The 17,607-nt window shown below is 54.5% G+C and overlaps 1 protein-coding gene across 3 annotated transcripts in view; it reads left to right on the top strand.

The window, feature by feature from the left end:
• LOC119109549 (titin) overlaps positions 1–17,607 on the top strand; it is a gene marked incomplete at its 5' end in the record, with an annotated part of 67,531 nt that overhangs the window by 38,484 nt on the left and 11,440 nt on the right. For all 3 annotated transcript variants that reach the window (XM_037233218.1, XM_037233217.1, XM_037233216.1), the window contains 18 exon segments: positions 1,053–1,175; positions 2,723–2,875; positions 6,333–6,505; positions 7,058–7,248; positions 8,200–8,828; positions 9,331–9,454; positions 9,908–10,087; positions 10,525–10,660; positions 10,845–10,962; positions 11,434–11,585; positions 12,185–12,388; positions 12,740–12,920; positions 13,393–13,665; positions 14,356–14,513; positions 15,689–15,824; positions 16,163–16,304; positions 16,766–16,920; positions 17,338–17,458. In XM_037233218.1, the coding sequence (XP_037089113.1) occupies positions 1,053–1,175; positions 2,723–2,875; positions 6,333–6,505; positions 7,058–7,248; positions 8,200–8,828; positions 9,331–9,454; positions 9,908–10,087; positions 10,525–10,660; positions 10,845–10,962; positions 11,434–11,585; positions 12,185–12,388; positions 12,740–12,920; positions 13,393–13,665; positions 14,356–14,513; positions 15,689–15,824; positions 16,163–16,304; positions 16,766–16,920; positions 17,338–17,458 (3,349 nt within the window).

Raw genomic sequence — 17,607 nt, 5'->3', positions numbered from 1 at the left:
GGTCATATTCGCCAACTTAGCTTTTGTTTTATTTTATGCTTATTGGTTGCAGTCTCTTTTTAACCCATACTGGTAATGCCATTCAGTTCCCACTAATGCATATAATTTCAGATGAGTATTGTTAAGCTTTTATCACCCATCTGGTTCCCACAGACTGTATTAATGCTTGACGTTTTGACATTTTGCAGACAGCTTAGTGCTTACGCAGCATATGCCTACTACTGAGTTTGTAATGGAAGGTAAAGGCGATGGTCGAGCATTGTATCAATGCATCCTGCCGCGCAGGGAGGAAGGCATGCTCTTCTCTCTGCTTAGCCGGTACACTGTTGACTACATTTGCTGCATGGGCATTGGACAACGCTGAGCTAGTTTCAGAGCAATCATTTCCTCAAAAATCGTCTCTTGTTTTGTCGTAACACGGTGCCCTGATTTCAACAGCCTGTCTGCACTCTGTACCGTCCTAGTCACGCCTTAATGCTGATATACTGTACGAACAAGCTGCCTGAAATCGTCGCAAAACTCACGACACTGCTTTGCACGTTTTAGCGCCATTAAAATTAGGGCGATGATCGTGTAATGTCCAATGTGCTCGTTTCAGAGACGTCTCTCGTGCTTAGGTGCCTGCTCATTAGTGGAACATGGAGCGATGGGTCCATCTCAGAGCAATGCGTTGCAAGGAAGCCAACTTGTCTGCCTCTTGTTATCTGACCTGTTTGGTGAACGCTGTGCGGTTGCACCTTTCGGAGCCGAGGGACGTGTGCTGACCGAAGTGTTGGCCCGTGCTTCCGCCGCCGTGTCCAGCGTGCATATAGTGTTATGCGACTGATTTCCTAAAATGCATCGACGAAAATGCGTCGGATGACCGCCGTGTCCTCCATGTCAGTAAATTCCCACGGGGTCTCCACCACGCCAACAGTGCCAGCCGGCGGAGGTAGCCCGATGCTGGCAGCGTGCTTGACAGGCTCTGACCCAGCCACGCCACGTCTCTGCCTTGAGCCCGTGACCCCGGGGGCCTGGCCGCGAGCACGCGCTGACCGGTCATGCGCCGCCAGTGGCCGAGGAGACGGCCCCGCTGGACGTGGCCGAGGGAGACGTGTTCTACGCAGTCTCCACCTACGTGGCTGAGTCCGAGGAGACCATGCATCTGGTGGAGGGAGAGCGGGTGTATGTGCTAGGTACGTGGAGCGCTGGAGGTGCCGAGGATGGGGCCTAATAAGGTTTGGGTACAAGAACTGAGAACATGGGAGAGAGATACAAGTCTGCAAATGGCATGGCATTTTGGTGTCGTGAATTCTTACGCTGAATATAACGGCCTTCGATATTCCATATTCGGTACATATTTTAGTGCACTGAAGGTCGAGTTTTCTCAGCATGCGCATTAAAGCGTGTCCCAACTTGAGCGCATATTTCAAAAACATGGTATGATGAAACCTCAGTACCAGTAAAGTCTAATAATAGCACTGGGTATGTCACCACGGTAACGTCGAGACATAATAAGGACACAAATGTTGAATATTTCCGGGTCCATCTTATGCTGCCATTGATTTGTAACAATACTACGCTCCTTCTCCGCAGTCGTGACCACCGTCGTTATGGCAGCCGCCGTGTGTGCCTCTACTCGTGCAAATAACCGAACGCTTATGACTGGCCCGGCGGGTCGCAAGGGCCTGTTACCGCGTAGCGCACTGGTTGAAGTCTGAACCAGCGCGTCCTTATGGACCACGTGATGCTCCCATTCCCAAAGCCGCAATGGGCCTGGAAAGGAGACGCTGTGGTAAAGGCCTTAGGGGAGAAATCAAAGTCATTGTATAAGCTTTCGTTGAATTCGCGGATAAAAGTTTCATGTTTGTATATGGTTTTGTCCAAACTGGGTGCTTGAAAATTGCGTAGCATTTATTGCACAAGCAGTTTGACAAATAAGTGTGTTGCAAACATTACGGAACACACACCTAGGAAAAAGCACGACAAATGAAATGTATTACTTTCATAGCGGTGAGCAGGGAGTCAAGCGGGATTTCCCCGCAGAAGGGACCTCTTCAAATCGAAATTCTGAGTTATTCGGAGGGATCTCGAGAAAACTGGTGTTACTGATCAAATCGTGCGCTTATGATCCAACGATACGTAAAAAGTACAAAAAGCGGGATGCCCCTTTTTCATCATGCCACCTCCATGATCTGGGGGAAAGATCCTGAACTAGTTATCCAGCGGCAGCGGGTATGAGTCCCGGTGCGTGCGCATTGTTTGGCCCTGGGACTGTCAATCTAGGCCAAGGGCGGCCGCTTGGCGACATTGTGCGGCGCGTCAAACTATCCACAGTCTTTTCTTGATGAAATGCCCAGGCAACCTCATCCGTTGTAATGACCGGGAATTTCAGGGTATAGATAGCAAACTTCCGTTAGCATGTACCCATGGCAACAACGAGGAATTCATATATTTAAAAAGTGATAATACCCATGGATACGCAGGGGTAGTTCAGAGTTTACTTCGTTTTTGGAACGGAGAAGGCAAGCATGCTGGGTCGATTGGAAGAGTGGATGCATATGTTCGGTGGGAAAGCGGGGCTTCAGGATTCTGAAGCCGATATCACTTGTATCCACTTGAGCTTAGTCTGACCACCAACTGGCATTGCGTATGGGAACTTCGGCGCACTCCAAGTATTGCTGCTCGGCGCCTGTCTGGGTCGACGGCCTTTCCACCCTGACCTCGTCCGTGCGTTCTGCAGAGTGCCACAACAGCGAGTGGTGGTTCGTCCGCAAACACCTGACCGAGGAGGCCGGTTGGGTGCCCGCCTCCTACCTAAAGAACGAGGACGAGTACAACGCCTACGTGCAGCGCAAGCTCAGCGACAAGATCGGCAAACTGCCCGTGTTCGAAGGTGAGCGAAAAGGACGGGTGCACCAATGACTTTGGGGCAGAGGCAAAACCAGTGGAGAGGGGATAAGATGTAGTACTACTTTGCCCTCACCTCGCTTTGAATCACGCCGTACACGTCTTTATTATAAAGCCTACGGGCGGGAAAAACTGAAATAGTCGACATTGTACAAAAGCATCTATAACGAAAAACACAAGAGAATGTGCCCGTTTGAGTGAAAGCTAGCAGGTAGGGGCGGCGCTACCAAGTGGCAAAGATGCCTGTATGTTTCCTTGAAACATCCGGAGGTTCCATCATGCCGACACGGTGGTGAGCTACAATATCGCATTAATTCAAAAGGGCCTGTGATGCACGAGGGAGACAATATTTGCCCCGTAGGAGACTATAAATACTCAGAACGTTAGGCTTCACTGGCGGACGGGAGGTCCCAGACCTAGATGACGATGATGAGGACCCATCAGATGCATGGGGAGCTCTATGGAATATACAGTTAGTCTGCCAGCTCAAGAAAATGCACGGGTTGAAAGATAGAGGTTCCACTAGGCAAAGAGGCTTTATTCAATCAAAGGTAACTAAGAGGCTCTCCGGAGATTAGGGCGAGATCAGGGGGAACACTTTAAAGGGGGGGGGGGGCGGATAGCAGGCCCGCAGATCTGCTTGCACCCTGCAAAAATAAGTGGCATCGCCACTGCTGGTAGGCTTGGGCGGTGAGTCTTTGTCACTCAACTCGAGTCATTCGCTTTCCAAATTCGCTCCCATTTGTGATCACATGGTTTGTGAGTTGGTCAGATTACAGTAAACTGAGACACTGACACCGACACCGACACTGACACTGACACTGACACTGACACCACTCCGTTTGGCCACAGACCCTTCAAGGATTGGAAAAAGGAGGGACACAATATGCATACACTATAGCGACCCACGTTATATTTCCGCGCAAATTTCAGCGCGCACTCTCGTGCATGAGGTGGCACTGCCTCCGTCCCCTTCTTTCCTTCCCCGCCCCTGATTGGCTGAAGTCGCCACTGAGTCCATTTCACTCATCACCCGACAGCTCACAGATCTGATTGGAGCGGACACCCACCGGTAGGGTCTAAAAAACCGGCATGTGACGCAGATACGCAAGTTTTCAGAAACGGCTTGCCCGATCGCCTTTCAACCTTCACCAATCGATTCCGTGCATTGAGGTGAGTCATGAGGAGGCAATGTCGGGGCCCAAACTGAGGTCAAACACCTCGAAAATCCAAGGGAAAATTTTACATGTAGATGCAGACAACTCAGATCTTAGAGCCTACTGGACAGATCGCTGTTTAACCTTCACCAATGGATACCCCCTCACCTGATTCTCTCTGGCGGTTTCAACTTTTGTGATCCTCGGTCAGGTCGAAAGTCGTCAAATTTCAGAAATCCAAAATTTTTGCTTACAGACAACTGATACCTCAGAACCTACCGAACCGATCGCTGGCAAGCCTTCGCCATTGAATGTCCCATACCTGATTCCCTCTCGCAGTTCCAAATTTGGTGACCCTAGGTCAGGTCAAAAGTCGCCAAATATCATAAAGTCAAAAATTCTTGCTTGCAGACAACTTATAGCTCAGAATCTACCACTCCGATAGCCGCCAAACCATTCAGGTACGCCATCTACCCTAACTCCTAGTGTTGAAGCTGCAAGTATGGTGTCGTTTATGATTATGGCTTTTTCTTTATGTATGTTCGCAAGAAAAAGTGCGGCTTCAGGTTAGGTTAGGCTGCCTTGTGAGGTTAATTTTTTTCATTAGCAGAGGTGTGCTGAAAATCATCGCTGAACTGTGCATGGTATCACCACGATTAACACCTACGCTAAGGACAAATTCACCTTTCATAAGGCCAGCCTAACCAAGCTGCACATTTTCTTGGGAACAAACATAATGGAAAAGACAATAATAGATGGTACCACGCTTGCAGCTTCAACAGAGTATTTGGATAGATTGCGTACTGGATGGTAAGGTTTGGCAGTGATCGCTTCAATAGGTTCTGAGCTATAAGTCGTCTGCAAGCAAGACTTTTGGACTTTGTGAAATTTGACGAGTTTTGATCTGACCTAGGGTCAACATTTTGGAAACGCAAGAATTGGATATGGGGCACCCAGTGGTGGAGGTTTCACAGTGATGGGTCCAGTAGGCTCTGAGTTCTGAGTTGCCTGCATTTGCACGTAAAATTTTCCCTTCGCGCTTTCGAGGTGTTTGACCCCAGGTCAGGTCTCGATACTGTCTCCTCATGACTCATATCAATGCACGGAATCGATTGGTGAGGGTTTCAAGGAGATCGAACAAGCCGTTTGGGAAAACCTGTGTATCTGCGTCACATCCCGGTTGTTTAGGCCCTACCATGCCCACCGGAAAGCAAGGTTGCGATTCCCGGGAGGACGTATCACCATTGCAATAAAAAATTAAGGCCTATTACCCAAAGCCACTTCCCTCAGCGTTGGTAACAACTATAATGTATCACACTATGATGACACTGTTTCTTTCTGCGAGCAATTCTAGTTCAATGCACGGCATGGCATTATCCTTATTTCACACAGACGGTTTAACAGATGAACAGCACGGAAAGGAAAAAGCGAAACACCTAGAAGTCTCACCATTGTAGAAGTCGTTGTCTCAGTCTGCTGTTGTTAAGTTGTTTAAAGCTGTTGGAAGCTTTATTACATTCCAGTAGCTCTTCCTCTTCAAAGCCTCTCTATCTCTGGCGTTGGCATTATACGCACAGGCCATATAACGCACCACCCAGCGCCTGGTCGCATCTAGTAGCCTTAGTCGCACGTGCCGTTTCGCCATGCGGACACCAGGGCGACCTTCTGATTGGCCAATATATTGCTGCAAACAAAGTTCCCTGGTTTCAAGGTCGTATGCTGTTTGCGCCGAGAATTTCATGCAGGACTTTGGTGTCGGGGTTTGGTCGCGCAGCGGTGGCCATTGGCATGGATGAGCTGGTGCTGATTGGCAGCACTGAACATTATGTGATCTTCCCTCGCAACACAGGGAGCGGACGCCGGAGCATTATGTGATCAAACACAGAGCTGGTTAAGTGAATTTGATCATTGCTTCATCTATCATGGGTTGCTCCTTTCACAGATAGCGTACTTTTATAAGCTTTTATTGCTTGCCCATTTGCCAAAAGTGTTATTGGGCAAAGTGATAGAGTTAAGTGTTGTAGACTGGGTCGAAAGTCCGGCTCACACAAGTTCGCTGTGAAAAATTTCGTATAGGTCTAACGTTCGTCGCGCAGAATTTTTGTAAAAGTTTCTGAAGTGCAACAGCTCGATGAAGACAAAATGTATACTGCATTTCGTGTGCGGCCAAATCTCGGATAGCATTTATATTTGTAATAACAAATAGTTAATCCATACCAAGTACGTCGTGCCGTTTATGACCTCGTTCCCTGCTCACACGAGGTACCCCCCCCCCCCCCCCCACAGCGCCCAAAACGGGCCAGAAGCAGAGGGCGCCGCGCTTCACGGAGAAGCTGCACGCCGTGCACGTGGTGGACGGCTCGCTGGTGCAGCTGGAGTGTCGCGTTGAGGGCGAGCCGCGCCCCACGATTACCTGGTTCCGTCAGACGGCCATCATCAAGCCGTCGCCCGACTTCCAGGTGCGGCGAGCTCGGAAAGCGGCGGCCGTGAGCGTGCAGCCGGCTCGGCTCGTCGGTGGGGCATTTAGCGTAGTGGCGAGGAAGGCCTCCTGCGCTGTTTGCCATTCAGGGTTGCGGGAGTGACGTCAAGTTTGACGATGCGGTAGAGAACGTTCGGGAAGCCGGTATATATATATATATATATATATATATATATATATATATATATATATATATCCAGCATCAATCGATTTCATAGTGGTGGCGCCGCTCAGGAGGCTCGTCATGTGGCGGAGGTCGGTGGGACCGAATCTGCTTTGATGCTTCTTACACCAGAGATAGGTTAATCCGCCCACAGCGCGCTGCGGTCCGGGCTCTGCCAAACCCAGTTGTGTTCGCGATTTTCTATGCGTGTGCGTGCTTAAAAGAATGCGAGGCTGCCTGCCGCCGTTAATTTCAACAGCACCAGCCCAATAGGAAAACGAGTATAGAAATATCCGACCCTGCCGCTGGATTCAGGCCTGCTCGCGTCGCGACTAACTGCGCTCTGCCCCCCCCCCCCCCCCTAACCAGATGTTCTACGACGACGACAACGTGGCGACGCTCATTATCAAGGAGGTGTTCCCGGAGGACGCCGGCACGTTCACGTGCGTGGCTAAGAACCAGGCGGGCTTCAGCAGCTGCTCGGCCGAGCTGGTGGTGGAGGCGCCGCTCTCTGACCACGGCTCGGATGTGGTCTGCACCAGCCGCAGGAGCCTCAGCAGGTGCGGCGCGCGCAGCGCCTCCGCACGGGTGCCCCGATGCAGAAAAGTGGCGACGCTTCCGGGTCGGTAGCCGGAGCAATAGTGTTGGGTATCTGCCAATGTTATTTTCGGGGTTTGAGCCGTGTGTTACGATGAAGTTTCGGCCCTGCGCCGAATAACTGCTGAGCTGCCATTCATTGTGCAGTGGGTATTGCAATGTAATTTGATATAACTGTTGGCTGAGTGCCTGGAATAGGTCATAACAAATGACTGGCGGTTGGTAATCCGCTGGTATGTGGAAAACAAGTTTCAAATCGTGAGTGGGCTTGGACACACATAGTAATGAGCTTCGCCGCTGCGTGCGGCACGGTTATTCTGGGGGAAAAGGAAGCGAGGCTGTGGGGCATGGTTCTGGGTCGGGGCTGCATGGGCTTAGTGACCGGTGTTTTGATCATAACGGTCCCGTCGTGTGCCGCGCTGAAGGTTCACCGATGTCGGTGGCCCGATATGATATGCCCCGTTCCAGCCTTTGTGGGAGGCTTGGACGCCTGGTCTGTGCCTACACTGTATAGTTGTGACGGATGCCAGCAGTTACGCATTTATATGCATAGTGTTGAGAACAGTTAAGACATGCAGTATCAAACGCCGGCGCCTGATAATGTTTCCGTTGGATAGGTGAACGCTCCTCGAGTAATTCGACGGAGAAACTTTCGTTGGCGGCTCTTTACTAAATACATGTAGCTCAAAATCTTGGGAACTTTCGGACACATTACATTCACCCTTGCAGTTGCCACTCACTATTTCGCCTGCTATCAACACTGCACCTCAGCACTGCATGTCAACTCTCAGGCACAGCACCTCACCGCTGCCCTTCTCTGCCGTCATGGCTCGCGGCACCGTTCTGCCTCCGTTGCTTGCGCTGCTCTCGACATGACCGTCGCCGCCGCTAGCACTGACCGCCGCTCCCCTCAGGGAGTCCTCCCTCTGCGACATCCTCGAGGGCATCCCTCCGACCTTCAGCCAGCGGCCCAAGACGCGCACCGTGCAGGAGGGCGACGACGTGGAGCTGGAGTGCCGCCTGGTGGCCGTGCCCGAGCCCGAGGCGCAGTGGCTGCTCAACGGTCGCCCTATCAAGGGGTCCAAGCGCGTCACCGTCACTGCGCAGAGCGACATGCACATGTACTGCCACTTCGTGCGCATCAAGGGCGTGCGCCGTAAGGACGAGGGCCTGTACGAGATCGTCGCCATCAACCGCGAGGGCGAGGCGACCAACACCATCTCGCTGATGGTGGAGGAGCGCGGCGAGAAGCAGCCGCCCGAGCTCGTGCAGCCGCTGCAGCCGCTCGTCGTCTCCGAGAACAGCCGCGCCACGTTCGTGGCGCGCGTCAGCGGTAAGCCGCAGCCGCGCGCCACCTGGTTCACCGGCAAGCATCCGCTGACGGCCGAGATGCTGGCCAACAGCGACGTCACGGTGACGCAGGAGGGCGACGTGTACTCGCTCAACATCCCGCGCTCGCACCGCAGCGACGCTGGCGAGTACACGCTGCTGGCCGAGAACGCCGCGGGCACCGCCAAGACCACCGCCACGCTTGTGGTGCAAGGTGAGCGCGCGCCGCGTGCGGGGAGGGGGGGGGACACGGAATGCCACCATCGGTACAGCAGTGAGGCACTGTGGTAACGCGCCCAGCAATGTTTGGGGAATCAACCTGGAGCCCTGTAGCGGTGTGTGATGAAACGTTCGAACGCAATGGTGAAGACGGATCGCATGCGCGATACCGGTTTGGCTGATATGTATGCAACAAACAGGTGGACAAATGTTTAGTGTTGTTAAACAAAATACAGGTTTGATAAGTAATTGCTCTGTGAGACCGGTGTAGTTTGCAAGGTTTCTTACAAAGTTTCAACTTTGCCCTCAAGTTCTAGAGTTATCAAAATATGGTATTGAATGTATGCCTTTTACCGTGCTTGAAATCATTGATCCTGCCAAGTGCGTTTAGGACATGATGATTTTCGTATGCGTTTTGAAATAGTCAGTCTGTTCGCGTGTCTTTCTCGCACCTGTTTTGGTCGATATTGACCCGGCGCTGTGACTCCACCGGATAGAGTCCCAGCTGGAGCCGCCCATGTTCATCGAACGGTTCACGGACGTGCGGGTGCCGGAGAAGACACCCATCCGACTGACCGCCAAGGTCGTCGGCAATCCGCGACCCGAGGTTACTTGGTACAGGTCAGTTTTTCGGGCTGAGAAAAACTACTGACTGGTGTATCTGGCTGCGTTGTGCATGCTTCCGTGTTATGCCAGGGGCATCAGTGTGGGGCTTATGCATTGTTGGACAACTGACAGAGTGTAACGTGTAATTGTAAGATATGTCGCCTGAATCGAGATTGGCGTATGCAAAACACTGACGAAGGACTGGGGTGCATTCAGATCAAACATAAAATGATCGATAAGTCTGCTTTCATCACGTTCTTAGCCGTCAACAACGGTACATGAATAATTTCGCGCGCAAATTTGCGATAGGATCCTTGCTATCGATCGTCTTGCCTGCAGCCAGTCCGTTGCGTAACTCACTGGTGTACCACTTCAACGGGGATGTTTTCATTGGACATTTTCCCATCCCTCTCCGTTCCGCCACCCGCCCCTCCGGCCGCACACCGGTTGATCCTGCGCCTGCGGCAGAAACGGCAAGAAGCTGAAGACCGGCAAGACCACGTCGGTGACGCATGTGGGCGAGGAGACCACGCTCGAGGTGCACGAGTGCCGCGTCGAGAAGGACGCCGGCGAGTACAAGTGCGTGGCCGTCAACGCCAACGGCAAGGCCACGCACCAGGCGCAGGTGGACATCGATGCAGACGTCGTGTAAGTGCTGGGAGCGGGAGGGGTGATGATAGGCAGCGGCCTGGAGAGAATGTGCTCTGTCGCTGCTGAGTGCCATGGGCTGGGGTCCTGTGGAGTCACGCGGTCCACGTAAGTGGGCAGGCAGTTTACACCAGGGTGCGGTGAAAGCGGGACCAGTGGTTTCGTGGTAGTGGTCGCTTTGTGTGGAAGACGGTGTAAAACCGGGAGCGATGCGATGCATTTTTTTCTTTTTGTTTCGCTTGTCAGCCGACTTGCACCTGATCGGTGTCAATGAATGTGAATTAAAGAGCCTTCTGCCTTAAATTGCATGCTGTTGTCTGCACATGTGCGAACAAACAAGAATGCAACCATCATGGAACGGTCAGAAGCAAGTACACCACAACCGACCTCTATTTCACCCTCAGCAGTCCAGTTCTACGATCGGATCTCATTCACAGGAGGTTTGTCAAAGACTTGGAAGACTTTGACATTGAAGAGCGGTCTACCGTCGCCCTGGAGTGTCAGACCTCTCAGGAGGTCACTGTGACCTGGAAGAAGGACTCTCAGGTCATTCAGGAGTCCAAGAGGCACGAGGTGAGCTACCTGATCTGTATAAGGTGCGATAGTAAAGTACCTCTCGACAGGTCTCGCTCCCCTTAAATCGATAATGCTTCCAAAAGATAGTACAGGTTGTTCAAAACCATAACGTCGCGAAGTTTTGCACAAGAATTGGCCATTGACGTCGGCATGTTTTGACCATCCGATGGCCTGTTTTCAGATCACTCGTGTGGGGAAAACCCACCGGCTGATCGTGCACGATGTGGTTATGTCGGACGCCGGCCAGTACTCCTGCACCACAGACGGCGCCGAGACCTACTGCAAAGTCACCGTTAAAGGTTAGCTCTTGGATGAGGTGCACCCATCGCAGGATCACATTTCGGGACAGGCAGACAATATATAACCGCGAACCAAGCCTGGCGTGCCAGGATCATAATGCGTCAAATCCAGCTGCTGCCACGATACACGCTGGCGGTTGCGTCGTAGATCTCATACGGCACCTGGTGACTGCCGCTCATCCCACTGATGCGGCCACTGTATGGGCACCGCGTGGCCACGCGGCCGCAGCGACTCAGAATTTAAGTCATCCCCAACAGCCATAAAACTTTGGTCGTCGTTACCGACACCACCGCCATCGTTCCTTTCAACACCGACGTGAACTAAATTGATCGCCGTACACGTTAAGTCGTGACTGGCCACCGTAAGGCTATGGTCATCGTCATCACCACTGTTATCGCCGCCATCAGTGCCGTTATGATCACCATCATTGGCATCATCGGCATCTCTCTCACGACCTCCTGCCGGTATAGAGGGCGGCGCGTTCTTCGTGGAGAAGCTGACGGACGTGGAGGTGAAGGAGCAGGAGACGGCGGCGCTCAGCGTGACTGTCAGCTCGCCGGCCGCGCGCGTCGTCTGGCACAAGGACGGCGCCGCCATCAGCGAGGACAACACCCAGTACGAGGTCAGTGGGACGCGCGGCTGGCGCGCTGCAGGGAGCGGTCCAGCGCCCGGCAAGGGCCTCAGTGAGAGACGCCCGACGGCACGGCGGGACGGACGGGTCGTGAAGGGGCCGGGGAGGGCCTCTGGTCACCGGGGCCGGTGCTCGGGACGAGAAACGCTCGGTTGTCGGGGCGAGATCGCGGTCGCTGGGTGGTAGCGGGCCCGCATGGGGTGATGCATTTTTTTGCATAGTCCCGTGATCGCGAGGGCTACAAACTTAGCTTGAGACACATGATTGAGGCTGGTGTTTTAGTGCCGTGTGACGCAAAAGAGATCCCGCGGTACTACCTAGATATCACGCCGGAGATATGACACCCGTTAAACGTAGCTCATAGATGATGGTGAATCCCGGGAGCACGCCAGGAGTCTTCGTTTGCGCGCCTTGGGTTGTCAAAGCCTTCCACGGAAAATGATAAGCTAATGCTGCATTGAAGCATGCAGGTTTTGGCTATCCTTCCAGGATAGTGGATACCACCATATCCCAACCCGGAAAACGCTGGTGATGTTCTCCCGTCACGTTCCGCTCAACGATATCGTAATGCCCGCTCCGGCCACCGGCAGTTTATCAGCGACGGCGTGTCGCGGCGCCTGGTGCTGCGCTCTGCCAGCGTGCACGAGGAGGGCGAGTACACGTGCTCGCTGGATGACCAGGAGTGCACATGCGAGGTGACTGTGGTCGAGCTGCCGCCCGTGCTCACCAAGAAGATGAGTGACACGACCGTCACGCGCGGCGAGAGGGCCATCTTCGAGGTGGCGCTCACCAAGGTGCGCTGCACGCGGTGATGGTGGATTTGAGTTGGGCTGGTTTAAGACCGTGGCTTAGTTGGCGTGGTCACGGTCATAAGCTGACAAGCTCTGCGATGCTTGTGATACGTGCATGGACCCCTGGTCACATCTCTAATGCGAAATTTACGAGAGAGAGCACCATTGTTAAATTCACCCGTGTATTCTACCAAAGGTGCGAGGCGTTCTCGCGATTCTTGTGCAAGTCTGGTGTCAAGCCTGGTCAAGTCTGGTCTGTGCCACGTTCGCGATTGCCGCCGTCCTGTGGTCGGTGTGGCTGCTCGCAGTTGTCGCTCCTCCTCAGCGCCCTCGCCCCTCCCCGCCTGCTTCCAGGGTGACGCGCTGGTCCAGTGGTTCCGCGACGACAAGGAGATCAAGTTCTCGGAGCACATCCAGCTGGGCATCGACGGCAAGCGCCAGCGGCTGATGGTGTACCAGACGACCTCCGACGACGCCGGCACGTACTCCTGCAGGATCGGCGGCCAGACCTCCTCCGCCAAGCTCAGCGTCGAAGGTGAGGAGCGCCTGACGAGATGGTCGCCGTCGCAGCGTCATGCTCGGGGTGTGATGGTCCCTGCTATGACGGATGCGTCCGGTCCGTTGTTGGAACTAATGCCGGCCGATTGTCGATTAAATGCACTGTTGAGCTCCTGGAATGCCGCTGGAATAATGATCGGGATAGTGTTAGTGATGAAAGTCACCTGTTGTGTCTTGTTAGGTTTGCAAGTGTTCTGGCAAATTGTGACGATAATGAGGAGGCAGAGAGTGATGATAAGAACAAAGGGAGCGCGTTAATACTGTCATTAGCTGTTTGTTCCGGACAACAACGGGGCTGAATGGCATCAGCCCGTAATTCAACTCGCATTGGGTGGAAAGCGTTTGGGCAGTTTCCAGTCCTTCCAATGCGTGAACCAGAGCCACAAAGACCTCCACCGCCGTGCGCTGTCACCAAGCGTCTATAGCGAGCCCGCCTCCCTCCGTTGCAGAACCGACGGTGGACTTCGTGGCGCGCCTGCCGGACAAGGTGGAGGCGCCCAAGGACACGACCGCCTCGTTCACGGTCGAGCTGAGCGACGAGTCGGTGCCGGTCACGTGGCTGCGCAACGGAGAGCCGCTGACCGAGTCGGACTCGTGCACGATCCTGGTGGATGGGCCGCGGAGGACGCTGCTGCTGAAGGAGGTGCAGTCCGGCGACGACCGTGCCGAGATCATTTGCGCCGCCGGCAACGTCAAGTGCACCAGCAAGCTGCGCGTTACCGGTGAGCAGGGCGACGAGCCGTGGTGTCCGGGGAGAGGCTGCACGTCACCGGTGAGCGCAGTGACGGGCCGTGGTGTCCGGGGAGAGGCTGCACGTCACCGGTGAGCAGGGCGACGAGCCGTGGTGTCCGGGGAGAGGCTGCACGTCACCGGTGAGCACAGTGACGGGCCGTGGTGTCCGGGGAGAGGCTGCACGTCACCGGTGAGCACAGTGACGGGCCGTGGTGTCCGGGGAGAGGCTGCACGCCACCGGTGAGCAGGGCGACGAGCCGTGGTGTCCGGGGAGAGGCTGCACGTCACCGGTGAGCAGGGCGACGAGCCGTGGTGTCCGGGGGAGAGAGCCTAGCTGGGATCGGTGAGCACAGTGACGGGCCGTGGTGTCCAAGGAGAGAGCCGAGTTGTGATCAGTGGGTTGACACCAGTTGTTTCGGTTTTGTGGTGTTTTTATCATCAAGAGAGTGACACTTAGAATTTCACCCTTTATGCTCAGCTGACGGTGAGATTCTAAGCTAAGATTCTAAGAGATTCTCAGCTAGCTATTTTACCTTAGGGGCTCGGTGACGGTAACAGCTTTACGCCAGTTGACGCAAAACATATATGCGCGCCTTTTACAAGCTTATGCGTAAGTGTAAAAGCCGCAGTACGTGTTGCCTCCTTGAGTCATTTATCTCACACTTGCATATTGTCCGCAGTGGTCCAAATGCAGCCAAAGGTCCGCGAGGACCTACTGCAGACCGAGTACCTGGTGCGGCGTGGTGAAGACGTCAAGATTACCGTGCCGTTCAGGGCCGCGCCGCCGCCGAAGGCCGAGTGGCACCACAACAGGAAGACCATCAAGAAGTCGAGAAAGGTCAGAGTTTGTCCGCACGCCGATGTGTCGCACGCTGACCGCTCCGGGTTGACCGCTGACCGCTCCAGGTTGACCGCTGACCGCTCCAGGTTGACCGCTGACCGCTCCGGGTTAACCGCTGACCATTCCGGGTTGACCGCTGACCGCTTCGGGTTGACTGCTCGCTCCGGGTTGACCGCTGACCGCTCCGGGTTGGCCGCTGACCGATCCAGGTTGACTGCTGACCGCTCCGGGTTAACCGCTGACCGCTCTGGGTTGACTGCTCGCTCCGGGTTGACCTCTGACCGCTCCGGGTTGACCGCTGACCGCTCCAGGTTGACTGCTGACCGCTCCGGGTTGACCGCTGACCGCTCCGGGTTGACTGCTCGCTCCGGGTTGACCTCTGACCGCTCCGGGTTGACCGCTGATCGCTCCAGGTTGACCGCTGACCGCTCCGGGTTGACCTCTGACCGCTCCGGATTGACTGCCGACCGCTCCAGGCTGACTGTTGACCGCTCCGGGTTGACCGCTTACCACTCTGGGTTGACCGCTGACCGCTCCGGGTTGACCGCTGACTGCTCCGGGTTGACCGCTGACCGCTCCGGGTTGACCGCCGACCGCTCCGGGTTGACCGCTGACCGCTCCAGGTTGACCGCTGACCGCTCCGGGTTGACCGCTGACCGCTCCGGGGTGACCGCTGACCCCTCCGGGTTGACCGCTGACCGCTCCGGGTTGACCGCTGACCACTCCGGGTTGACCGCTGACCACTCCAGGTTGACCGCTGACCGCTCCGGATTAACCGCTGACCGCTCCGGGTTGACCGCTGACCGCTCCGGGTTGACCGCTGACCGCTCCGGGTGTTAACTATTTCAGATTCCCCTTAATGATTTTTGACTTAGGCATGTGGAATGCTGCAGCGCATTTTCTAGTCTCCGTTGGGTTGGCCTATACTGTAGGTCAAAATGCTACTTTTTTGTTTTCCTTCTCCATTGAATTTTGCTTTTCTACAAACTGCAGTATGTCTGTCGTCTTGTAGCGAAATCCAGATTGCTTTGCTCGGCATGGAGCTAAAATGACGACTGTTGCACGATGAGGCAAGAAAGGCTTGATTGAGAACACATCTGCTTGACTTTGCCATTAACATCTCACACTCAGTTTGTGATCATCGTTCTAATTTTCCCCTGGCCGTCCGACAGCACCTGCCCACAATCACTGAGTCGGAAGCGACCATCACGGTGAAACAGGTGGAGGACGCCGACTGTGGCACATACACACTCAAGCTGGGCAATGACGTCGGAGACATCTTCGTCAACATCTCACTCAAGATCATGGGTAAGTCGGCAGGCGAGCATCGTCTGTTTTGTGTTGCAATCAGGCACCTCGTCTTTATATTTGTTTTTTATCTGAAAGTGAATATCCTATACTGCTGCTTACCACATCCCTTCTGTTGGCCCGTTGGTAGGCAGAATGACGCTTGCACGCCACCAACTGGTCCAGGCTGGATGGCGCTGCTCTCAGTGCTGGTCACATCTCGTCCATGTATCCGAAATCGTATTTCCCCGACGAAGTCGTCATGATATTTGCCTGCCTTCTGTATGGGCCCGTGAGCGGTAGCCACAGGCTGCCGGTGACCGCGCCAGCGCCCCTGACGCGGCCGGGCCCGCCCGCAGAGACGCCGTCCAGGCCGGGTCGGCCGGAGCCGGTGCAGGTGACGGACACCTCGGTGACGCTGCACTGGACGCCACCCGAGACCGACGGCTGCTCGCCCATCACCAACTACGCCATCGAGTACCAGCTCAAGCTGCAGAAAACGTCAGTCCGGCCGCACAGTCTGATCCGATTTTCAGGCTCGATCAATGTGCTTAATACCATTGAAGGGCCGTGTATGTTGTATGGAGACGAAGGCACTGGGAGGCTGCAGCGAAAACTGTGCTGATGTGTGAGGACCAGTGGTAAGCCGTCGATCGTGTGGCCATCACTGTTCGTTTGTGACTTGCGAACCTGTCCAAAGTTACCGGTAATGAACCTGACAGCAAACGGTCGGTAGAAAGGTCGTAAAGGCAGTCTGTAAAACGATCGTGTAGAACGGTAAACGGTCAAACGGTCCATGTGTTGGCTCGTTCCACATGGGTGCCATGCCTGGATATCAACGATGAACCAGCCGCACATTTGAGGTCCGTTCACCGCTCTCGGTATGACTGGGACGCCACGCAGTATTCACATGACGTGGCTGAATATCTGCACAGTGCCTTAACAACTGTTCTCGACGGCAGGTGGACCAAGTACGAGGAGACCCGGGTCGTCAAGGAGACGACCCGCATCGTGACGTCACTGACGCAGAACACCGAGTACCGGTTCCGGGTGTACGCGCTGAACGAGATCGGAGCCAGCGAACCCTCGGAAGAGTCGGACTTCATCAAAGTCACACGTCAGTAAACGGGCCCTCGCTGGTGATGAGTGATGTGCGTCCGGTTACAGACCTTGCGTGTCATCATGTTCGCGTGCCTCTCACATTGTGACGACCAGCTGATGGCTAACTGCCAGACTTAACTCAAAGTGATGTGTGTCATGATCTTATCCCCAGCTGATAGATTGTAAGTGACAGGGATCATAAACAAACACGAGTAGCATCCATGCAGCGCCTGGGCACGACATGAGCCTAACGATAGTGACTTTGGCTGACTTACACGTGATTTGAAGACTTCCAACAAGACTCTACCCGAAAGCGGCTTCGTTTCGGTGGCTGCTCAGTACCACCCCATCTGATTAAGCTATGGTGCTGATGGCCGTGGACGCCTTAGCTGTGATTCGTGCGTTGTTCCTGAAGCTGACGCTGGCGTTTCAGAGCCCGTGTCCCCGGAGCGGCCCTGCGTGGTGGAGGACCTCAAGGACATGGTGGCTGGCCTTAACGAGCGTCTCACGCTGCGCTGCGTCATCACGGCCGTACCGCAGCCGGAGATCAGATGGTGGGTTGGAGTCATCGCTCGGGGTCTGGGCGCAGCGGTGGGGACCAGGTAGCGGTGTATGGTGTTGTAGGGGCCTCGGAGCCGCCTTGTGATTACGTTATGAGTAAGGGGTGATTGCAGGTCAGATGGTGGACGTGGCGGCTTTGATG

The sequence above is a fragment of the Pollicipes pollicipes genome, unplaced genomic scaffold (genome assembly GCF_011947565.3).
Source record: "Pollicipes pollicipes isolate AB1234 unplaced genomic scaffold, Ppol_2.1 Scaffold_7231;HRSCAF=8579_pilon_pilon_pilon, whole genome shotgun sequence".
NCBI classification, from domain to species: domain Eukaryota; kingdom Metazoa; phylum Arthropoda; class Thecostraca; order Pollicipedomorpha; family Pollicipedidae; genus Pollicipes; species Pollicipes pollicipes.
This window is presented reverse-complemented; position numbering and strand designations above follow the sequence as displayed.